This window comes from Scophthalmus maximus, chromosome 14 (assembly GCF_022379125.1).
Source record: "Scophthalmus maximus strain ysfricsl-2021 chromosome 14, ASM2237912v1, whole genome shotgun sequence".
Classification (NCBI taxonomy): domain Eukaryota; kingdom Metazoa; phylum Chordata; class Actinopteri; order Pleuronectiformes; family Scophthalmidae; genus Scophthalmus; species Scophthalmus maximus.
Window position 1 is genome coordinate 14,448,369 of NC_061528.1, and position 21,835 is coordinate 14,470,203.

At 42.3% G+C, this 21,835-nt stretch overlaps 1 protein-coding gene across 4 annotated transcripts in view; it reads left to right on the plus strand.

Annotated features, from left to right (window-relative positions):
- LOC118282502 (ephrin type-A receptor 6-like) overlaps positions 1–21,835 on the plus strand; it is a 291,167-nt gene that overhangs the window by 261,120 nt on the left and 8,212 nt on the right. For all 4 annotated transcript variants that reach the window (XR_007032131.1, XM_047337335.1, XM_047337337.1 and 1 more), the window contains 6 exons: positions 118–280; positions 3,107–3,215; positions 13,595–13,665; positions 16,251–16,376; positions 16,909–17,094; positions 21,287–21,348. Coding sequence is in view for 3 of the 4 variants with exons in the window: in XM_047337335.1 (XP_047193291.1) it covers positions 118–280; positions 3,107–3,215; positions 13,595–13,665; positions 16,251–16,376; positions 16,909–17,094; positions 21,287–21,348 (717 nt within the window). In the remaining variant the exon portion in view is untranslated. The remainder of the gene's footprint in view (positions 1–117; positions 281–3,106; positions 3,216–13,594; positions 13,666–16,250; positions 16,377–16,908; positions 17,095–21,286; positions 21,349–21,835) is intronic.

Here is a 21,835-nt window from a genome sequence, read left to right on the forward strand (position 1 = left end):
CATAATTACTCACATATTATGCATGCTAATTGGAGGAAAGACGCAGTTCACATGTCACACAGGTAAATGTGGTCGTCCATGAGTAGATCATTTTTGGTCAACACAATCCCCCCACAGGAACATGAGCAGCTGAGCTACTCGTCCACCCGCACCAAGGCTCCCAGTGTGATCATCTCAGGTTTAAAACCGGCGACCTGGTACGTCTTCAGCGTGCGCACCCGCACGGCAGCTGGATACAGTTCCTACTCGCCTAAATATGAATACGAAACTACAGGAGACTGTGAGTACTGGAGAGCAGCTACAGCACGCGTCTGTGTGAGATTGTGTGTATTTGTACTTCTGCCGATGGCATGTTTTATTGAGGCAAACAACAAGATATAGAAAATACTCTATTAACATGTACGTTTTGATGTTTTCTCATGTGTGTTTGCTCATCTTCAAGACAGTGAGTCACAAGTAGGAGCTGCTGTAGCTGCAAGAAGCAGCTCGGGGTCAGATGCAGTTCAAATAGCCTGGAGCAGCACCAGTGTATCGAAGGCGCAACAGCAAATAATAAACCTGCACCAAAAATAGGATTCCAACTGTAGCGACTGGAAAATGTGTTGAGGAAGGAAAATGAACATGTGCAGCTACAGAATCACGAACACGAACACATCACACCTCTCCACTTCAAATGTAATCATAGTGAATAGTGTAATACTCAACTGCACGATTCCATGTGCAGGAACTGAGGGTGTTGGAAGCCCATTTTGCAGACTTCAGCTTACCACAACATCGTGTACATTATTGCTGATCCTTGTCCTACTCATGTTACAGTCTTTTTTCATTCCAGAATGTGTTGATCTTACACTACAGAAAACATGTGGCTTAATTTTGCTGTAGTGTGAAATTAACTTTTTTTGTATATAAGATACGATAGTTATCCTGGGACCTGGCAGTTATACTGTGGACTACCCCAATAATTCAGTCAAAAGTGTAGATAGATTTTATATGCACAGATGTGCTCAATATGGCGCTAAAACATCGAGAAGCTTTCACATGCAGGACTTGATATTTGACTGTTGATCAGCCACGTTTTGAAGAAACAACGAAATTCGCATTCACAGGTCCAATATTACTGTTTGCTCATACTGTTTACTTCTTGATTGGATTCAAGAATATACTTTAGACACCATGATGGAAAGTATTTGGTAATAATGTAAAATATTAATGTAGGTGTTGTAAAATATGGCTAAATGTCAACGTGGTCTCTTTTATTGGATGTCAATTTATTGAAATGTCTTCCTATTGATTTTTAGCTGTTTCTAGATTTTGCAGACATATTTTCTGTCCCCAGAAGATACACTTCTATATTCCCTCAGTTATTCAAAGAACATTAAGACATTTTTTTTAAAGATTTTACATGCAGGTAATGTTAGCATACCCAAATAGAGTAAAGTATGTGATTAGTTGGCTCTAAAAATGTCTCTTTTTACAGGTTGTGATAAAAGTCAACACAACCTCATTTGCGTTCATCAATATTCAATATCATAGGCGAGGAGGTTCTCTGTGTTATCATGTGTGTCCCATTAACAAACCCTAAACCCCTGCGAGGTCAGAATATCCGTAGCAATGACAATCAAATATTTAATACAATTAACAAGGAAGCCTGACACTGTAGCCTTTATCTGCTCGTGTTGAATCAGTGTTTTTTTGTTGTTGTTATTATTATTTTTTTATTATGTGTGAGTAGTAGCTTTATTGCAAATGTACTCATAAAATACAAAGGTCCAGCTGCCCTTTTATGTCAGGTCAGGTATTGTTGAGGGGTGATTTGGCTTCACAGTCGCCCTCTCCCCTCCAAAGCTGCAGAGCTTTGCTTTATCCACGGATCAGACAGTGCTTGGCCAAGCCTTTGTGCGGTCTGGCCCTTTATCTGAAACAGAAAGCAGATTTGGCCCCTGTTGCTTTCTCCCTCTCTCCCTCTCTGTCAGTCTGTCTGTCTACCTGTCTGTCTGTCCACCTGTCCACCTGTCTGTCCACCTGTCAGTCAGTCTCAGCCCTTCGTTTTTCCATCCATCTGTGTACCTGTCACTTCTCTCTCCCTCTTTGTCTTCATAACTCCTCTATCATTCATTTCCTCATTCCTCACTTTGCATTCTTCATCCTGTCTTCTACCACCGTCTCTCTCCCAACACACACACACACACCATTACAACATCATTACTCCAACGCATCTGCTTAGTTAGTGATCTGTGTGAGTGCGTGAAGTTGATGGCTGGGAGAAATGTCTTGTCTAATCTGGCCACCGCCACTTTCACTCACCCTCCCTCTGAGTGATCTGTAATTACTTTTATTCAGCCACACGCGCGCACACACTCCCACACACACACACGCACACACACACACACACACACACACACATTCCCGATACTGGCCATGCACATTTGCTCTTGACTTTTCACACACACACATCCACACACCGTACAGTATAAACGCACACGGGCCTTACTCATTGGGCCAGTGACCACGCGCCCCTGATCTTCAATTCATATTCATTAAGCGCAAAATATTCTAGAAATAGATTTGGTAATGGCAATCATCTTTCAATTATCTGGGATTCGTTAGGCTTGTGACAAGACACAGAAAAGGGAGAATCATGAATATCAAATGGGACCAATTTAACCAAATGATCATGGACTAAATCACAATTTCATGAATGAATAATATTAATTAAACAGAAGCAAGCGTATGAATCATTCTGTTATTAGAGCTGACGGAGGGGGTTTTTGCATGACAAAGAGCTGATCAAACATCTTCCCATAATATCTGCCGATCAAGAGAGTGTATATATGGTCTATGTATGGTGCAGTGATGGAAAGGAATATTTAAGATGTTGAATTAAAATTATCTTTCTTCTCACTTTCCTTGCCTCCCATGTCATTCCCCTCTTTTCTTTTCTCACTTCTTCCATTACCCTCTACCTTCCCTACCTTCTCATAATTATCGTCTTTCCATTCCTCTCCCTTTTCCCTCTGGTCTTTCTTCTTTTTTCGCCATTTTGTTTTCACAACTTCTTCCTGTCATCCAAATTTCTTAACAACCCTCGCTCCACCACCACCCCCAGCATCGGACATGGCTTCTGATCAAGGCCAGGTGTTGGTCATCGTCACAGCAGCGGTTGGTGGCTTTACCCTCCTCGTCATCCTCACCCTCTTCCTCCTCATCACTGGAAGGTAAGAGGATTTTTTAAATAATTTTTTGCTTTGTGCAACATGAACATTTGACTGCATGTTTTGATTCAAGTTTAAACTGATGTGCCAATATCTTGAGCTGTAACTTAGAAACTTTTCAGTTTTCAGCCAGCCTGTGGTGTACCAACCACAACTTGTTATTTCCCAAGATGGTTTTACTTAAGGATTCTACATCTTGACATCCATGTTATGTCACTCTCTCTTTCAGTTTTCTTTCCCGTGTTGTAGCAGAGCAATTTTTTAAGTCACTGTAGTTTGAGGAGTTTTGCTAACCTTAAACTCTGGCTCTGACTACAGGAGTTCTTGGCCAACTCATCTGCTCTAGGACCTTGGTCAGTGCTGATATTCAGCCCAGATCATTTAGTAATTTGAAAGGTTTACAGCTTCAATCTCAAACCTCCCAAACTGTGCACAGATATTCTTAACAATATCCTAGTGTGTGCGGTGTGTCGTCATTTTTCAAACTTGCAGTGTGAGCATGTTTGAGATTATAGAGAAGGACAGAGGTGAGGATTCTCCTCATGTGCGTGATGCAACACAATGTCAAAATCGGTCAGGATTTTAAAACTCTTGTTGGCTAAGTCCGGCTTACGGTCTTTTCTGTCTCAGCTCAGCCACATTTAACCAGAGACCAGCCGGAATGACTCACACCTATATGATTGTGCAGGGCCTTGATAGGCCTTCTTCACAGCCAACATTTTGACTTGTCCCAGTAGGAGACACCCATGCTTTGCTTACTGTGACATGTTTAAAATCTATTCTGTAAAAAAGGCTTGAAAGATCGTAATGTCCCCAAGACACTGCACTTCATCTAAATAAATGTTTTATGCGAACAAGACCAACTCAAACTACAAACAGAACAAGACTGAGGCCACATGGTTAAAGATGAGGAGCCTTTGACTTTCTTGAGCAACTCAATTTGACCAAATTCATGAGCGGATAACTCCTTCTTTACTTGTTGCACTTGCCCCAAATGATCTGCTCCCTCTACCGCTGTGTTTTCCCTGCTGTCAATTATTACAGATATTCAAGTGAAAAAATACCTAGTTGATTGGTGCAACAACTTCATGTTACTATCAGCAATTCATACGACCTAAACAACTAAATAAGTCGCATGGCCCTACCTTCAGGTATGACACATATGGAGCATATGCCCATATGGATAATTTTTGATGGTTTGTTTAGTCTAGTTCAGGCACATGAACAGATTGTGGTTTGGGATGAAATCAATTCTTAAAGTCAGAGGATCATGTTGTCATGGATACAATAATAAGAATGTTGTCAAGGTTGCAGAAAGGTCATGGATAAGATAAATAATGTTGATAATCCGCTTCGCGGTAGAGACAAAGATCGGTCTCCTGATGTGAAAGTCCTGTGTTTTGTCGACCCAGACATTCTCCACAAACTCCCCCAAAATGGTCATAATTATCCCAGCCAATAAAGACAAAGCAGGGCGAGTTTATTTGTATAGCACCATTCAGACACAAGGTCATTCAATGTTACAGAGGCATTGGGAATACTTAAAGAATAAGTAATCAAGGAGACATTGAGATTAATAAACCCAGGAAATATAAAGTATTTACAGAGGTATGGGCATTTTAAAAAGACATTAAAACAAAAAAGGCGAAAACATGAGGTTGAAATTGAAATACTAAAAGATTAACTTAATTAATTTAGAAACAATGGGTCATAATAAGATATTTGCACAGACGCCTTATGGGCTAAACTATTCTAAGAGGACAGTCTCATGCACCTTCTGTATAAGCTTCTTATTCTTTGGCTTATTATTTCCTCTGACACATTGAGGCAACCTTACACTGAAGACAAAAGACTTTATTACATTAGGCTTCAACAATTGCTGTTGGATTCAGGATACAGTACAACTAAAAACACATGATATGCCATAGACATCTTCATGATATTTTAGCTGGTTTGAGGTTTGAGCACTTGTATAGATCCATGTGCGTGACCTCATTGACTTGTTGAGTGTTGTGTGAGCACACAAGTATAGTGGTGTTATATAAGACACAAAATAAGTCTCACCACATGTCATTTTATAATGATCATGGTGATTATAATCTTTTACAATAGATCCCTTGATTTTACAAGTACACGGACAAACTGTATGTGTGTAACGAGGAGGTGGTCGCCTGCAAAATCAAATGCAAATCAAGAGTCTGCTCTCACACTGAAGACACTCAAAACACACACACATAGACTCACACACACACACACAAACGCACACACAAACGCAGAGCCAGGGTGTTTATCGTGTCTGTAGACGGGTGCGTAGGTGTGTGCATCTTGCATGAGAGAAATCAACAACAACACGGGGCAACAAAAAAAGATTAGACTTTGTTTTAGAAGTGTGAAGTTTGAAAAACCAAATAATTTGACATTTCACCGTGAAGATGCTGAATAAAAAACGTAAATGGAATTGCTCATGAGCACAGAGAAAACTTCAACATCACGAATCCATGGACAGTTTCACATATTACATGTCCTATTACATTTTTATTTTTATTTTCATAGAGATTCACATTAAATGTAGAGAATAAGGGCGTACAAGGTTGCATTCAAGAGCATCAAACATGAGCTTGTATATCAAAAATATCAATCATTGAAATAGGATAAAACTTACTAAATACCATGAGCAATGTATCACCAAGTTCACAGGATGAAAATAGATCCACTGAAGAAATGATTGACGGTAAATGCAATCAGTAACAGTCCACACTCAATACTGTACACAACGCAACAGCGTTATACAGTATTGATAAATAAATAGCTGACAGCTTGTCACAAAAGGGACTTGAACTGTGGCCTAAGAGAAAATACTTTTTGATATTGTTATGTGCAGGATGTCTACATAATGATTTTCTTCATGAACTTTGCAGTTGCTGGTTTGCGCCGATTAAACTCTCACACAACTCCCGCACAGATATAATGAAAATGGCAGAAATGTGTATTTTCATAACTGTACCCCTCAGTGTTTCTGGAGGCAGCGTCTGGTGCCAATTGGAGAGACTGCAGCTCAAAACACTTGCGTGTTCATCGCAGGAAACAACTGTGCTGTTTTTACATAGAATTCCAGTGAACTTCGCAGATATGAGATCAGTGTTGTGTCAGACATAGTGCACAACTCCACACTGAAGGCCTTATTGTTGGTGTGATTGTCATGTCAAAGGTATATTAAGTCAATTGCCGTAACAGAAAAAGCTCAAAGCTGGAGTTTTACAGAAGGGATTTACAGTATTTTTCTTATTTTTATGATGCAATCTGAGGATGTGTAGGAGGGTCTCTCTTTTCTACACAGCAGGAGTTGGAGTGTTTTTTGACTTTATCACAGTCTGTCATATCTGCAATCCCTCTGCCCTGTGTGGGAGGGACTTTCACCCTCTTTCAGTTTGAAAAAGCTGCCAATGTGCTTGAGCTGCCTGAAAAAAAAAATTAGAACATCACTGAGCTCTCTGATGTAAGGTGGTACAACACAAGTGAGGACATAAGAGGGCCCGCTGCACGAGGAGTTTTAAAACCCGGCTGCCCTAAAAGCTCTCTCAAATTGCGTCCGTTTAGATCTGCTTTTGCTTAATTTGAAGAGTGTGAACTGAACGTTTTCAGGATTGCACGGGTGAAGCCTAGCGGAAGAGTTTTGCAGTTTGTGTACTCTCTTTCTTTTTTTCCCTAGAATTGCCTGTAAAACACTACAACTCTTTTGTCTTCATCACTTTATTCATCTTAAATGCCTTCTTTCTACGGTGCCCTCTGCAGAGACATGTGCCATGGTGAGGTGACTGTGAGGGATGTTAGGGCGAAAGGGGAGTGGTTTGAATTACACCGATTCTTTGATTAGCACTGTTGGCAAGGGTGTGTGTGTGTGTGTGTGTGTGTGTGTGTGTGTGTGTGTGTGTGTGTGTGTGTGTGTGCGTGCGTGCGTGCGTGCGTGCATGCTAAAACAATGCTCAAAAGCCCAGAGAGCAGTGGAAGAAGCCAAGGTCTTTGTGTGTGATAACTGTCTTTGTGTGTCTGCGTCTGTGTGTGCGCAGCCTTTTCAACATGAAAGCCAGTGAGACAGAAGGATAGGCGGATAGAGGGGATCAGTTGATAGGACTGGAGAAGGCTGATAAAGGCACATGCCACCATTTCTTTAATGAACAGCTTGACCCCATCAGCAGAGGTCAACAGTGGCTCTGCAAATCCCCTTCTTGTCCTCGCTGCCAGTGTTACCCGTCATGTTATCGGCTCTGTCTGTCAGTGTCCGGGATCCCACAGACTTCACTTAGCCGAAACCCCAATCTGGCGGCCCTGCGGCTCATAGCCCTCTGACACCCGCTTTAATCTGGCAACCTGGATTGTGTTCTGTCTTCAAAAAAGACGCTCACATGTGATCGTAGGAGCCCACACACACACACACTCATACAAGCAAGCGTTTACAGACACACTTTCTCCGTTAGTAAGACGCTTGTATTATCAGTCCTAATTAATCCGATGGCAGCCTGTATTATCCCAATAATTATGCAGTTTATTATACTCTCTATTGATTATATTGTTGAAGACAAAAACCTCATCAAACTTCTTATTTCTTTAAAGCTGTACTAGTTAATAACCAAGGGATCAAATGTCTGTGTGTAATGTAAAAGGGGTTTTTCCATGTTATGAACTCGCAGATCATGACTGATCCTGGCAGTTTGAGGCTCTTTTAGACGTTTCGGATGAGTCTTATCCATCACGCGACACCGTCATAGGGGCGACAATAAGTTCTCTCTGCAGCATGACAACGAGCCCGAACACACACCCAGAGTCATAAAGAGCTACTAGAACAGATGCTCAGGCCCCCACAGAGCCCTGATCTCAACACAATGAATCAGGCTGGGATTTTATGAAGAGACAGAGGGACCGACACACAGACAGTCCAGATCCACAGAAGAGCCGTGGCAAGTTTCTCTTGTTCCCCATTCATAAAGTGACAGTGCAGCCAGAACAACAGCTCATGCATCCTAAGCGCCTTTTTCTGTGATTTTTGTGATTTGTGCCAGTTTTTCGACCTTTGAGATGCATGATGCGGATTTTAGCTTCATCATGCATTGTTTGTTGAGCAGAATCATTCGAGCAGATGCTCCCAAACGGCCGTCAGACAGTCAGATGAATTTACGACCTGTGAAATTTTGGTCGGCCATTTTCAGGCTCTCACACAGTTGAAGTATAGCCACAACTCAATCCCCAAACTCAGAGCCTTTTCATTTTTTGTCACTGCGCAAAATTCCAAAACAATAAAAATAAAACATAGAGAGTGGAACAAGGACCTGTCGACACAACACGTGATTTAGACAGAAAACAAAGAGGCCAGGCAGGTCGAGCTGTGGCAACAGCATCCTTGCCTGCTTGATGTTTCGACATACCAGATACAATTGTCTGCTCACATTTTTTCTGACATTTCACACAGAATGTCATTTTGAAAAAGCGAGCAAACTTTTACTACTTCTTCTTTGACAATAGCCAGGCCGGTCCAGAGGGGCCGACGGTTAAATACACAGTGAGCGGGCAGGTCCTGGCTTGACATCGGACCGTGCAGTGTGAGCACATCAATCCTGAGCTTTGGCTTTCCATTGCAAACAATTTACCCGTACAGTTGGAGTTTGACAACAACACCATCTAAAATCTTACAGTGTAGGAACACTTTTAGATGCTCAGAGCACCTCGGGTTTTTTTCACCGGTAGCGCTCTGCAAAGCTCAACTCAGAGCAGAGAAGCACCCAATGGTATTTATGTTTTCCCCATTTACGAGTCTGATTAATTTAGGGGCGAACAGACAGGTCAGAATTTTGCCTCGACAGCATAAAACCATGGACACAACAAGTCAACAGTCCAGGCCGCTGGGTGCTCGTGGTCCATGGCCACGATGTATCCATCTTCTGACAGCTACTTCCAGCAGGACGCTGCACCACGTCTCAAAGCAAAAGTCGTCTACAGCGGGTTTCACCAACATGACAATGAGCTCATTGAACTTCAGCGTCCTTCCCAGTCACCAGATAATAGAACACCTTTGGGATGTGGTAGAATGCTACATTCATAGCGTGGATGTGTTTGAGAGCAGAGGGAGGCCCCGCCCAGTGTTAGTGTGGTGTTCCTGTCAAAGAACTCACAGAGTGTAATCCCCAGGGGCACTTGACTGGAGCTGCACAGGGGGGTTGAGCGGAACTTTTTTTGCCAGAAATGGCAGGCAACAGGCATTGAGACGGAATGATCGAGTAAATGTGGAAGCCGTTAATCACAAAAAAAGCTGAAAGGGTTAAAAAGGAAGGATAAACTAATTCTTAGCAATATAAGCAACCAATGATTTAACCTGCAGATCTAATTTAGTCTTCTTTTTTGTTTTTGTTTTATCCAACTTTATGACTTCTTCCTATCAAAGTTGTGTTTTTTGTGTACCATTATTTGTGGTTTGTGTATTAGACTGTCTCAGAGTTTGGTGGTGGAACAGTATGTCATTGTTGAAGTGTAGGTGTTTTATAACTGTGTAGTTATAATATAATAGTATAATGTCATGTAGTGTCGTTTGTGTAGTTTGTACCACATCCTCCAGGTACAGCTGCTTAAGTGTAGTGGGGCTACTTCTGTGGACCATGTCTCCTGTTGAAAACACTTTATTATTGTAAACTGTCTCGGGGGATTGACTTTCTCCTAATATCCTAATCTCCTAACTATGAATTGAGGTAGATTCACTGAATACTAACGTTTCTCAAGCAGCCAGTTGTTGTAGCGGATGTGGTGCTGTGGGGGAAGACGTATGAGTTGTGCGTTATGCCAAAGTGAGGCATTTGAATTAGAATTGTATTCCATATTTTGATATTATAAATGATACTCAACAGTCCAATTTACTGTTTGATAGTAATGTTTGTATTTTGCACAGAAAAACCCAGAACCAAAACCAACAGTATATGTCAATTCCATCACATTGCAACTTGGTTGCAGACCCCTGGTCCTCAGCTCCACCATCTCTCCAGGAGGGAGACAGTATCTCTCACCCAGACCTCAGTGGTGTGGCCGCCCAGCGCTGTGGGGGAGAGGCGTGCTCGTCTGGAGCAGTGACAGTGAAGACAAGATATTCCTCTGAAGTGACAGTGTGACAACGAGAGATCTCTGTTTCTGTCTCTGCTCTGGCTCAGTTGGGGGTTTGGGTCCAGCCCTCTGGGCCTCGCTCGCTGCCACTCCTTTAAAGTCCCTTTCAGACATGCTCTTTATTATGTCTACGTGTTGGCGGTTTAACATGTCAGTCTCCTGTTTTCCATAAATGACGGCTTCATGTGTCCATAAAAGTCAGGACGACAGGCTGTCTTGGTGGCACGTCCAATGCAGCACCATTCTGAATTAAACAAGGTTTTAGAGCCAGAAGGGTATTAAATATTCTAAGGTATTAAAAAACTTACCATAGAGTACAAATTTATCACTTGATTATAATCTGTGTTTTAATATTTTGTTTGTTTGTCCAATGTTTTTTCCTTCCACGCCGCTGTGCAAAGCACATGCGAGCGAAAATTAATTCACAACAAAATTTACAGTCGGGACTTTTGTCATTTGAAACCTCACGTGGGTTTTTGAAATGAGTGAAACGAGCAGCGCGATTCTATACTCTATCTAATAAATGATGAAATATGAGAGAATTTATTAAGGGATCCGCTGGGGAGACGTGGGAGTCAGCATCCTTCATGCACACGGCCATTAATTAAGCCCTCTATTGAAAAATAAGTTTTCAAATTCATCAGCGATTCCTCCCGTGTGCGAGAACTCGGAGCACCTGTTTTCCTTCATCATTATCTTCCGTCTCGCTGCTCTTCTCCGGCAGCGACACCTCCACCGCCCGGGCCCTGGGCACCAAACACTCTGTGCGCGTTGCAGGGTCATTTTTTAACAGTCCTCCATGTTTGAATTGAGCCGTCGCTAAACATTTAGGTAATGGTGAAGCATGTCTGAACGACAGAAGGCCATTATTTGAACATTAGGCCAGATGTTTGACTTAATGGGCGAGTTTAGCACAACTCTTTAAAAGAAAAGACACTCTCCCTCTAACCACAACTGATATCCCGCCATGCAAATAGTTTTGTATTCATTCATTTATTTATATATTTTATTTTATTTACAGATGTTGCCGAGTTCTGGAGCCTTTCAGAATGCGCCACTGCTACTGGGGGTTGCGGCAGGGTTTTCAAAGGCAAACACAATGAAAGCTGATTGAGTTGTAACCTATTATTTAGTCCTTGTCTAAACACTGGATCAATTTTAAAGAATTAAACAACAATTACAATCCGGTTGTTGTTTTTTTGTGCCTCACTTAATTTTGTTCTGGTGTCACTGTGACATTGCCATCTCAGGAATGAAAACTGTAAAAATGAGAGATCACCAGTCTAAATGTTAATTCAATGTCTGCGTTGATCACTGGAATTATTTGCTGTAGCTTGATTCTTTAAATGGTTTGAAAAAGAAGGGTCTGTCGATGGACACCACACTGTTTTTTTTAATTTGGTAGCAGGGAATTCACAGAGGTGTAGAGTCCTCACGTGGGATTCAATCCAAGATCATGTCAATTTCATACTTGTCACTCCATTCACAATGACTTTCATCTGCTCCATTGGCAGCACTGTTCTACTCTAAAGGTCTAATTTACATATACTGGACACAAGACCAAATCTGAACCGTGAGGATGGTGGAGAAGAGCAACGAATCACGTCACGTCTGTTGAGCGACGCGAAAATGTCGACAGACTAGAGCCTGCAGAGAGGAGAGGAGGATTTGAAAATATCGGGTACTTCAAGTCAAATGCCCGTTCGTCAGCGGCAGCCTTGGTTGTGAACAAAAGTCGCTTCTCTCCGCGTCACGGTATAATCCCCGCCCATTATCAGATAATCGGATGTGATTGGACCGGCAAGATTTCTTCCGGTGGGAAATCACTTTTCGATTTGGAGGGGACCCGGACAGCAAGACAAATGAAATGAGCTCCCAGAATTGGTCTGGGTCCCAGGCTAGTTTCACTCTGTGATCAGACAAAGTTGATCAAAATTGGAAGTAGGAAGTACGTTCACCAATAAACATTTACTTAATTAAATAACAAGGTAATGATTTTATTTGTGTTTCTATTTATTATATGAGTGATTCAACACTCAAGAGTTGAGGTACCTTGTGACCAGTCGGATTACACAGAAATTGCATGTCCATATACTGGACTACACCACATGAATGCCATTCTGGTTTCTGCATGTGAGGCCGGTTTCTGTGCACTCTCTGTTTGCTTCATTTTTGACTTCAGAGTAGCAGCCGAGAATCTATTTGGGTAAATTCTTCTGTGGTCTTTTGCAGATGCTGTCATCTAATCGCTCAGCTTTTCAGACTTCCTCGGCGGCTGCTTTTTTATCAGTCATTGGCTGTCTCTCAGTGGCCAGATAAACTCTCTCACACACACACACACACAGGAAGACGAGGGAGTTTTGTTTTGGTTTTGTTTTTGGTTTTGCATTAAATGCACGCCCCTTCTAGAGTTGTGTGTTGAGGAGACGACATTTCATTCTCCATGTGAGTTGTCTCTACCTTTATGTTGCACAGATTCTCAAGTTAACCTCCGGAAGAGAACGTCCAATCACACCATGCCTCCATCGTCATTTATTTTATCTGCAGACCATCTTAATCTGAGTCAAGGCAACGCTGTTAGGTCCTGTGAATATTTTTTTTCTTCCTATAATAGGTTCCTGTGATTTTGTTTTGTTTTGTCATATTCCGTTCGTTAATGAGATCCGCCGCACTTTTGTCGGCGGTGCCTGATCCTGCTCAGTGCTCAGTGTTACAGCGTTGATGAGCTGGTTATATGGTTAGATGTCACGGATCGTAACTTTAATAGACTAATTAGCCTCTGAGATAAAAATGTACCTCTTTTTCTCCTTCTGCTCTCTATCTGGTTCATGTCTGGCTCACTCATTCTCTTTTTTTTTCTCCACCATATCTCTCTGCTGTATTTTTTCCTCATAGACCTACAGTCTCACCTTTTAAAAGAGTCCCCACCGAACCTATAAACCTTTCAAGTGTCATGTTCAACAGTTCATGGAACTAAACTGTATGTGCCAATATTCAAATTTCAAACAATTGCACGTTCCCAGTGTGAAGTTGCGAAAGTACCACGTTCGAACTGCAAATAGGTGTTTGTTCGAGCTCGGGAAAGAAACGATGAATCTTATTTTGACCTGCAAAAACACACAGACTCACACACTATTTAACCCGCCTTCCCAGTAGAAACCTTATTTCCAAGCTTCTTCTACAACAGATCCCACAAAAACAGCATCATAAGATGCGTTTAACTCTGTCATTGTGTTTTTCAGGTGTCAGTGGTACTTTAAGGCCAAGATTACCTCGGAGGAGAAACGGAGGACCAGTTATCAGAACGGACACGGTAAAGCAGATTCGTCTTCATCTCTCCTCTCTGTTTTTTTTGTTGGTTTTTTTGCATGATTGTTAGAGGAATCAAGACATCAGATGAATCAACAGAAATTCCCCAACCACCCTGCTACTTTATCCCTCTGTCTCTCCTTCCTTGTGTCCTACATATGTTTTTGTGTGTGTGGTTTTTTTTATGATCCAGTGACAGCTGTGGCCAGAGGCTTTATGTCTTCGGATTATCTGTCCGTCTGTCCCGTTCTCGTGTACATGATAACTCAGTAATGCCTTGAGGGAATTTCTTAAAATATGGTGCAAACATTCACTTGGACTTAAAGAAAATTTGATTAGATTTTAGTGGTCAAAGGTGAAGGTCGCTCTGACCTCACAAATCATTTTTGGTCATAAGTTAAGAATTAGTTTTTTAATTGTAAAAAAAATCCTAATTATTAAGGTATGACAACTTATATACAAAGGTCAAAGGTCATCTTCCCTGTGACATCGTAATGTTCTGCAAAAATGCTTTTCTGGCTTTTATTCAACATGTAACTCAGGAATAGAGGGGAGTGACCGGTTGGCGGGGACATACAACCACGAGGCAATCATTTATTGATTTTTTATTATTTTGGGGGAGGGGCGGTCCCTTACCTGTCTGCCACTGACCTCTTGTAATTTTCTGTCTCTGCTCTGTGTCTTTTGTCTTTTGATGTCCAACAAAAATTGAAAGAGGAGAAAGATAAAAGAAAGAGACACGAGGATGAGGGCGGCAAGGTACAGTAAAGAGGCAGAGGACAGTGAGAGAGGAGGATTATTTGAAGATGGCAATGGGATTGATAGGACAGTCAGGAACAGATGAGCAGGGGTACAACACGATATCAAATTACTTCTACAAAGTAACTGAACAAGCTGCCACATATAGTTCACTGGGATTTGAGATACAGACACTCACACCTCGTGTGTGTGTGTTCAGTCATAAAGTATTGGTCTTATCCCATGTGTCCTGTGTCAGCTCTCAGCTCTGAGTGTGGTGTTGAGCAGATGCTTTGAGAGGGTTCATTTTCATTTTTTGTTTCTTCAATGCTCATTAGTTGACAAACAGGATGCTGTATACAAGCCAGAGTTACATTAGCTGTATTTGCTAATTTTCATCCGTTGTTCCTAGCCAGATTTTAAAAAGACAACCTGAAATAAAGATATTATCCTGCTGGAGCTGGTTCAACAACGATTGTTGTTTTTTGTTCTGCGCTACCGTATTGGTCCTTAAAGGAGAAGCAACACAGCTTTGTCACCGGCCCCGCCCTTCTTTCACTGACTTGCTCAAGGACACTTCAGCAGGATAGATGCTCTGCATTAGTGCTGCAGTAAAACCTGGCTCGGCACAAGACAGCGAGGGAACGAGCTTTTGTTGTTTCTGTTTCGGAGCATGTGTGAGTCAGAGAGAGAGACTCTTCTGCTCCCAGAGAGAAGATATTTAACGTCAGACAGGGTAGCTTATCTAATTGACTCTGGGCTCATAATCAATTGCAGTGGGGAAATGTGTCTAAAACCCTTTGTCTTAGTTTGGTTGTGGTTTTATAGGTTTAGTGATTTTCAGTAGAGCAGTGGTTCCCAGTGTTTTGCGTCTGATGCGTCCCCACAGCCCCATCAGATGAGCTCAAGCACCTCTTCTCTGACGCCACCCATTTTGTTCCAAATGTGCTCATTTACATTTCTTTTTAACTGGATTTGATTTCACACTATTATGTAAAAGTGGAAACTGACTTCTCTGCTCACTCGAGCCCTGGCAGCACATCATCCCCGCCCCTCATCCATCTTCACTAGCATCCGGTTAAGTGCCCCATCATGTACAAAATCCTCCTCCTCACCTACCAATCCCTCCATGCCCTGGCCCCCAGTGCCTGTCTGACCTCCTCCACCAAGATACCCCACCCCGGAACCTATAAACTGACCTGTGATCAGGTCTGCTAGCAATCCCCTGTACCAGCCTGAGAACCTACAGTGAAAGGGCCTACAAGGGTGGACGCCCCCCAACCTCTGGAACTCTTTCCCAGTATAGATTCACAATGCCCCATCCCTGGACACTTTAAAAAACGTCAAAGTCCCGGCCCCTCCAATCCGCATGTCAGAGTTTCCTAGGGCAAGTTATCTGGTGGCTGTGAAGTGTGTTAATGTGGATGTGTGAGAAGAGAAGCGCTGTATGGGTGGATGTGAGAGTGGGTGACTGTGAACTGTAATGTAAAGCATTTTGAGTGTTTACACTATAAAAGCTGCAGTATCACACAGATCCGTATTCGTATTCATATGTGTTCCTCCTAAACCAAAGTGTATCATTGTATTGTTTTATTCACATCATAAATTTTACAATCTTTCCACATACCAACAGGTACCTGCAGAATTGCATCGTGGGAATGCAAGAGCCCCTGGTTGGGCAGAATGTACAGCAGCAGTAGCAGTAATATAAATATGTTGTAAGAGTAGTAGCAATACTTTTGCAGTCACCTGAGTTAGGCTTATTTTCCCTTTCAACCTGGTCATGGTTTATATAAAAGAAACAACACACTCTCTCACTTGGTCTCTATTTTTATTTTTCTATGTCCACAGTCCCTGTACCAGGAGTAAAGACCTATGTGGACCCTGATACGTACGAGGACCCCTCTCAGGCCGTCCACGAGTTCACCAAGGAGATCGACCCGTCCAGGATCCGCATCGAGAGGGTGATCGGAGCCGGTATATATACACACACACACACACACACACACACACACACACACACACACACACAGTTACTTTCTCATCTTTGTGTCTCACTGATTCATGCCGCTCGCCTGTGGGCGGAAGAGGACCGTTTCATGTTGGTTAGAATAACAATAACTTTAAATGTGCCATGAGAGATGATCTATTTTCATTATATACAGTATAATTGCTGTGAACCCCCTTCAGCTCCATCGTACCCACTAAAGAGGAGGCCGTTTTCCATTTCCCAGTGTCTCACTGTCTTTTCCAATGCAGGAATATTAAAGCTGTAACAGCTTCAGAGAACAAAAGAACGTGTAAGAATAGATTTTTTTAGAAGGTGAAACGGAGAGAATTTTATTAAGATGAACCAATCAAACGAGAGGCAATACTGCTGGATTGTCGATGAGAATTGCAACAGTGCCCCCAGGTGGCACACTGCGCTGCCACACGGTGATGGAGTGGAGTTTGGCGATAGACTTCCTTGCTGTGTTTTTATGTTTGTGTGCGTGTGCGTGCACTCTAGGTGAGTTTGGCGAGGTGTGCAGCGGTCGCCTGAGAACACCAGGGAAGAAGGAAATCGCTGTGGCCATAAAGACGCTGAAGGGAGGCTACGTGGAGCGTCAGAGGCGGGACTTCCTGCGTGAGGCGTCAATCATGGGCCAGTTTGACCACCCCAACATCATCAGGCTGGAGGGTGTCGTCACCAAAAGTAAGAGGGGCCGTGGGAGATGTGGCTTGACAGACTTGATTTTGTAGATGTGTAGATAAACAGTAAACACTGTACATACGTGCGTTTTTAAAATATCAGAAGGTTAATGGACAACCTTTGATATTCTCGCTGAGTCCAAATCTGAGTCTGAATTAACTTTATGCTATTTATATTGTACAACTGGTAGTTGCCACTCGAAGCCGGTCTTCTGCGTCTTCTGTACATTACTGTTATACGTGTCTTGCATTTTCCCATGAAGGACTCCAGTGACCCACAGAGACACAGAGAAGAACATTGTGTCATTTGCACATTTGAAACTCAGTCACTATCGCCCTGTAAAAAAATAAATATATTCCTTTAGGTTTGTTTTCTGCTGACGACTTCAATGCTGCTTTCGCGTTTGACTTAAAAACAAAATAACTTCCAATTGGGGCATTTGAACCTGCAATCTCTTTACCCATCACATTGTTATTTTACTAAGTATGATGGTTTGGTTGTTTGAACAGTAAAAAACAGTAAAAACTCCTTTAAGGTTTCATCTTCTGGTATGAAATAAATAGTTGTGCTGTTTTTCATATTTTGTGTGTGTGTGTGTGTGTGTGTGTGTGTGTGTGTGTGTGTGTGTGTGTGTGTGTGTGTGTGTGTGTGTGTGTGTGTGTGTGTGTGTGTGTGTGTGTGTGTGTGTGTGTGTGTGTGTGTGTCAGTCAGTAGGAATTTGTTAACGAGCTCTGTTTTACGGGGCTCACCCGGTGCAACATATGGTTGTTTTTACAGGGGGGCGTATAAACTGAGACATCACTGTGAATATAAATGTGTCCCCGTGAAGACTTCCAACACTTCCCTGAATGCAGATAGAGGACACTCCTCAGCTCTGACCCCACTGACAGGGACTCAACTGATAAGGGGTTTTTAAAGGCCGATGCCGCCATTATTGTTAAATCTCTTGATTGCTGGTATTTTCCACTGATAGGTTAACTGCATCGTAAGAGTCTGCCGTCGTTATCGGTGTTGAGTAAAAGAAAAAAGAAAGAAAGAAAAAAAAACTTACACAAAACGGGGATTCCTCTGGAAAGACGTCTGATGGTAAAAGAATATAAACATTATGAGTCGAGCTGCACTGAAAAGACATTCAGAGGTTATTTCTAGAGTAACAGCTTTATCAAAGCTATTGGCATCGATCCATAGACAAAATGCTGTATCTGGTCCTTCTTTGTATGTTCTTTAGCTCTAATATCAATTTAATCTCATGAAGAATAAAACAAATAATGTGATTTCATTATTATGAACAGCAGAGTGTGAAATTTTTTTTTTAACTTATTTTCCAGGAGAAAAATCTGCCTCATTAAACTGGAGTGGACTTTTTAAATGATAAGAATTATAATAAACTAAATGTGGCTCCAACTCCTGAGCCACAGACATCCTATCTTATTAGCTGCTGCTTCATCTATATATAACCCTATATATTTTTTTTTTTATCAGAATGCAAACATTTGAATGTTGAACTTTGTTGTATTCACCGTTTAATAATACTAGCCTGAAAATCATTCAGTAAAATGGATTGAATGTGGTTTTGTTGAATAAGGAAATAAGCAGGATCACCAGGTTTTACTTCTCTGTAAAGAGATGGACGTTATTAGAGCATGACATTTCCCATTGTTGCAGATCCAATAGTGCGCGCACACATACAGTACACACACACACACACACACAATACACAACTGTACTGTATATACACCAAATCACACAACCAGAAGCCCCTTCTGCCTGACAGTGGGGCGTCCTATATAGAAAAAGACATTAACGCAGTGCATCTGTCTGCCTGTCTGTTTGTCTTTCTCCCACTCTCCCCATCTTCCATTTCCCTCCAGCTGTTGTTGTTCTTCAGAGACTAATTATGGGGAGTATTGTGCTGTGACTGACTGCTATACCTGCACTGAAATAACAGGTGACACATTAGACTCTTGTAAACAGGTGTCTTTGTTTTTGTTCGGGCGCTGCGCCGCATAACTATATATTGTTTCAAGACCTCGCTAATTAGCTCGGGAAAGCCAAGCTTGATCAAATCATTCCCCGTCTGTCCCCGCTGGATTTATGTGCAGAGACAGTGTCTGCAAAGTTAAGGTAAGGTTTTTGCTGGGGGGGGAATAATAATAGTCTGTGTGGTCTTAAGTGACACCGTTCAATACAGCCTGAACGCTCTGCTCATCCATCTATCCATATACCCTCTGTGTCTTCTTTTTCTCCCGAGACAGTCAATACTTCTGAGTTCTCCTGAAGGTGTGTTGATTTTAAGCAGCTGTTGATTCATCGCGTCTTTGACAGTTCGCGATGGTTCCTGATGAAAAGCCTGGAAAAGTTGCTCTGAGCAGTTCTTTATCAAAGGTAGAGGGGAAATCAACGCAGCGTGCATTTCCCATTCCACCCACGTATAGTTCTCATCCTTTACGACCCTTCACTTTTAAAAGGAAACATGCTGCCCGAAGCATAGATGTGCCCTTTGTGTGGCTGGTGCCGAATATGAAGAGAAGATGATGTCACGTTCAGAAACGTACATATAGAAACTAATTCATCTGAAGCATTTTCACACGCACAGTGCGTTTTGCTTTCACAAGAGAAAAAGGGTTTTGCGATAAGGACTAAGAAGCCGCTCTGGAAATGTACATCTGGACGACTTCCCCACCTTGGATAAAGAGCAGCACACAGCCAATTCCCAAAACTTTTTTAATTGCTAGCCAACGTGGCTACATATTCAATACATCGCTGAAAACATCTCACCTGTCTTTCTGTTTACGTGACCAACGTCGGGGTTGTTCACTGTCTGTCACGTCAATTAACAAAAAAAGCTGTGTGAGTGTGTGAAACGGTATTCGACAGATGTCATTCGGGTTTAATGTGATGTGGCACAGGCTGGGAAATGTCTCATTGTGTGTCATTTCCCTTTCATTTTATTCAAACAAGGCAGTGATGTAGAGCAAGAGCAGCATTGCTGCGGGATCTGTATTTTTTGTTATATCTTTTACACAAACCCTTGAAATTGGAATCAAATGCATTAACTCCATAAAGGGACATCGCTATGACACATTGTGCTGTGAAACAGGAAAAACCCTGCGTCCATTCAGATGAATTCAGAACAGTTCACAGCTCACCTGCCCACGGGCCTGGACCGCTGCCTCCCCCGCTGTAAACCAGACTTGCACCTGCTTCTAATGAATATTTTATATCCTAGATGGATGGAATGCGGAACATGGTCCCATTTTCAGGTAGAACATGTTGAGATGGAAAACCATTATATGGAATTCACCATCTCCACTTGATGAGTCAACCTACTGCCACTCTCTCTCTCGCTCTCTGTCCCAGACTGGCAGCAGTGCTGAACACAAACACGACCTCGCTCTCCCCCTGCCTTCCTCCTGTTGGAGTTGCTGAGCCCACACAGTTTTTTTTACCTGCCACCTCGTGGCACTTTGCGAGTCCCTCTGACAGCGCGTGTAGCAGGAGCCACCGCAGAGGTGGTTTTGTGTGCTTTGGCAGATGTCTGTCGTTCTGTCTGCGGACAGATTTTGTCACCGGCGATAACGCCGCACCTGCGCAAGACGCAGTCGTGAAACTTTACAGGTGTTGCGTTCAAGGAATGGGAGTGGTCCGACTCATGAGAACCGAGTTCATTCAGCATTGTTGAACCTGAATATAAAAGCTATAATTACAGATCTGCATCAGTGGTTTTATACGTTAACGTAAACTGGACTTCTTCGAGACATTATTGGATTGTCCGCGTGTAATCATGAAAGTTTTACAGTATCCCCAGTTGTTTTAATGTTGTTATATCACACTACTGGTTATTATTCAGAGGTGGTTTTATTTAAGAGGTTCAATTGACAAGTAATGGAGCACACTTCTTGGTCAAATTGAAATGCTGCCTACGGGCGTCTTCGATCGAAAAAACTGTATTAGCAAAGACCCAGATATGAGCTTTTGAGTCTTACATCTATTAATGTAGGTAGCTCTTGTGTTATCACGTGACCTCATCGTGATCTGGGGATCACATGATGGCATTAGTCTCTACACACACAGCATAGATAGAGGACTAAACATTTAGTAAGTCCCCATAAAGAGAAAAGTTCCCTGTGACTCACTGGGTTTGGTCTCTGTGTTTTCCTGCTTGGCTACAAATGGTATTTGCTGTGTTTTGCAGGCAGACCCGTGATGATTGTGGTGGAGTACGTGGAAAACGGATCACTGGACTCGTTTCTGAGGGTGAGTGCTGGAGTGATCAAAGAACTCAAGTAGGATTTCCGTTTGTTTCTGGCCTCAGGGTTGTTGGGGTTTTTTTTGTCAAACGCATGACAAAACAGCTGATATAGAAAGATGAAGGCAGAACACATCAATGCCTTTGTCTTGGTCTGCAGGAACAACACTACTCGTGCGCGTCGCTGTTAGTCAGGTCATAATGAGGCCGTGCAGGCAGATAACAAGATCCCCCTCAGTCTCGAGCTGAGGCTGCATGACTTTGTGCTTAGTTGCAGGCCAAGGATAGCAAATTGTTGTAAGAAAAAACAATCAGTCCTGTCAATAAATTACCAGCATGATTTTGACCTGTGCTCTCTCCTCTTGTATTTCACAATATTTTCTGTTGCTGCACATAACCACTGTATTTTTTTTTCAGTGTCTCGTGCCTCTCCATCTTCACCCTCTTTTCTTTACTCTCTCTGACTGTATGTACTGTCTCTGGCTCTTCCTCTGG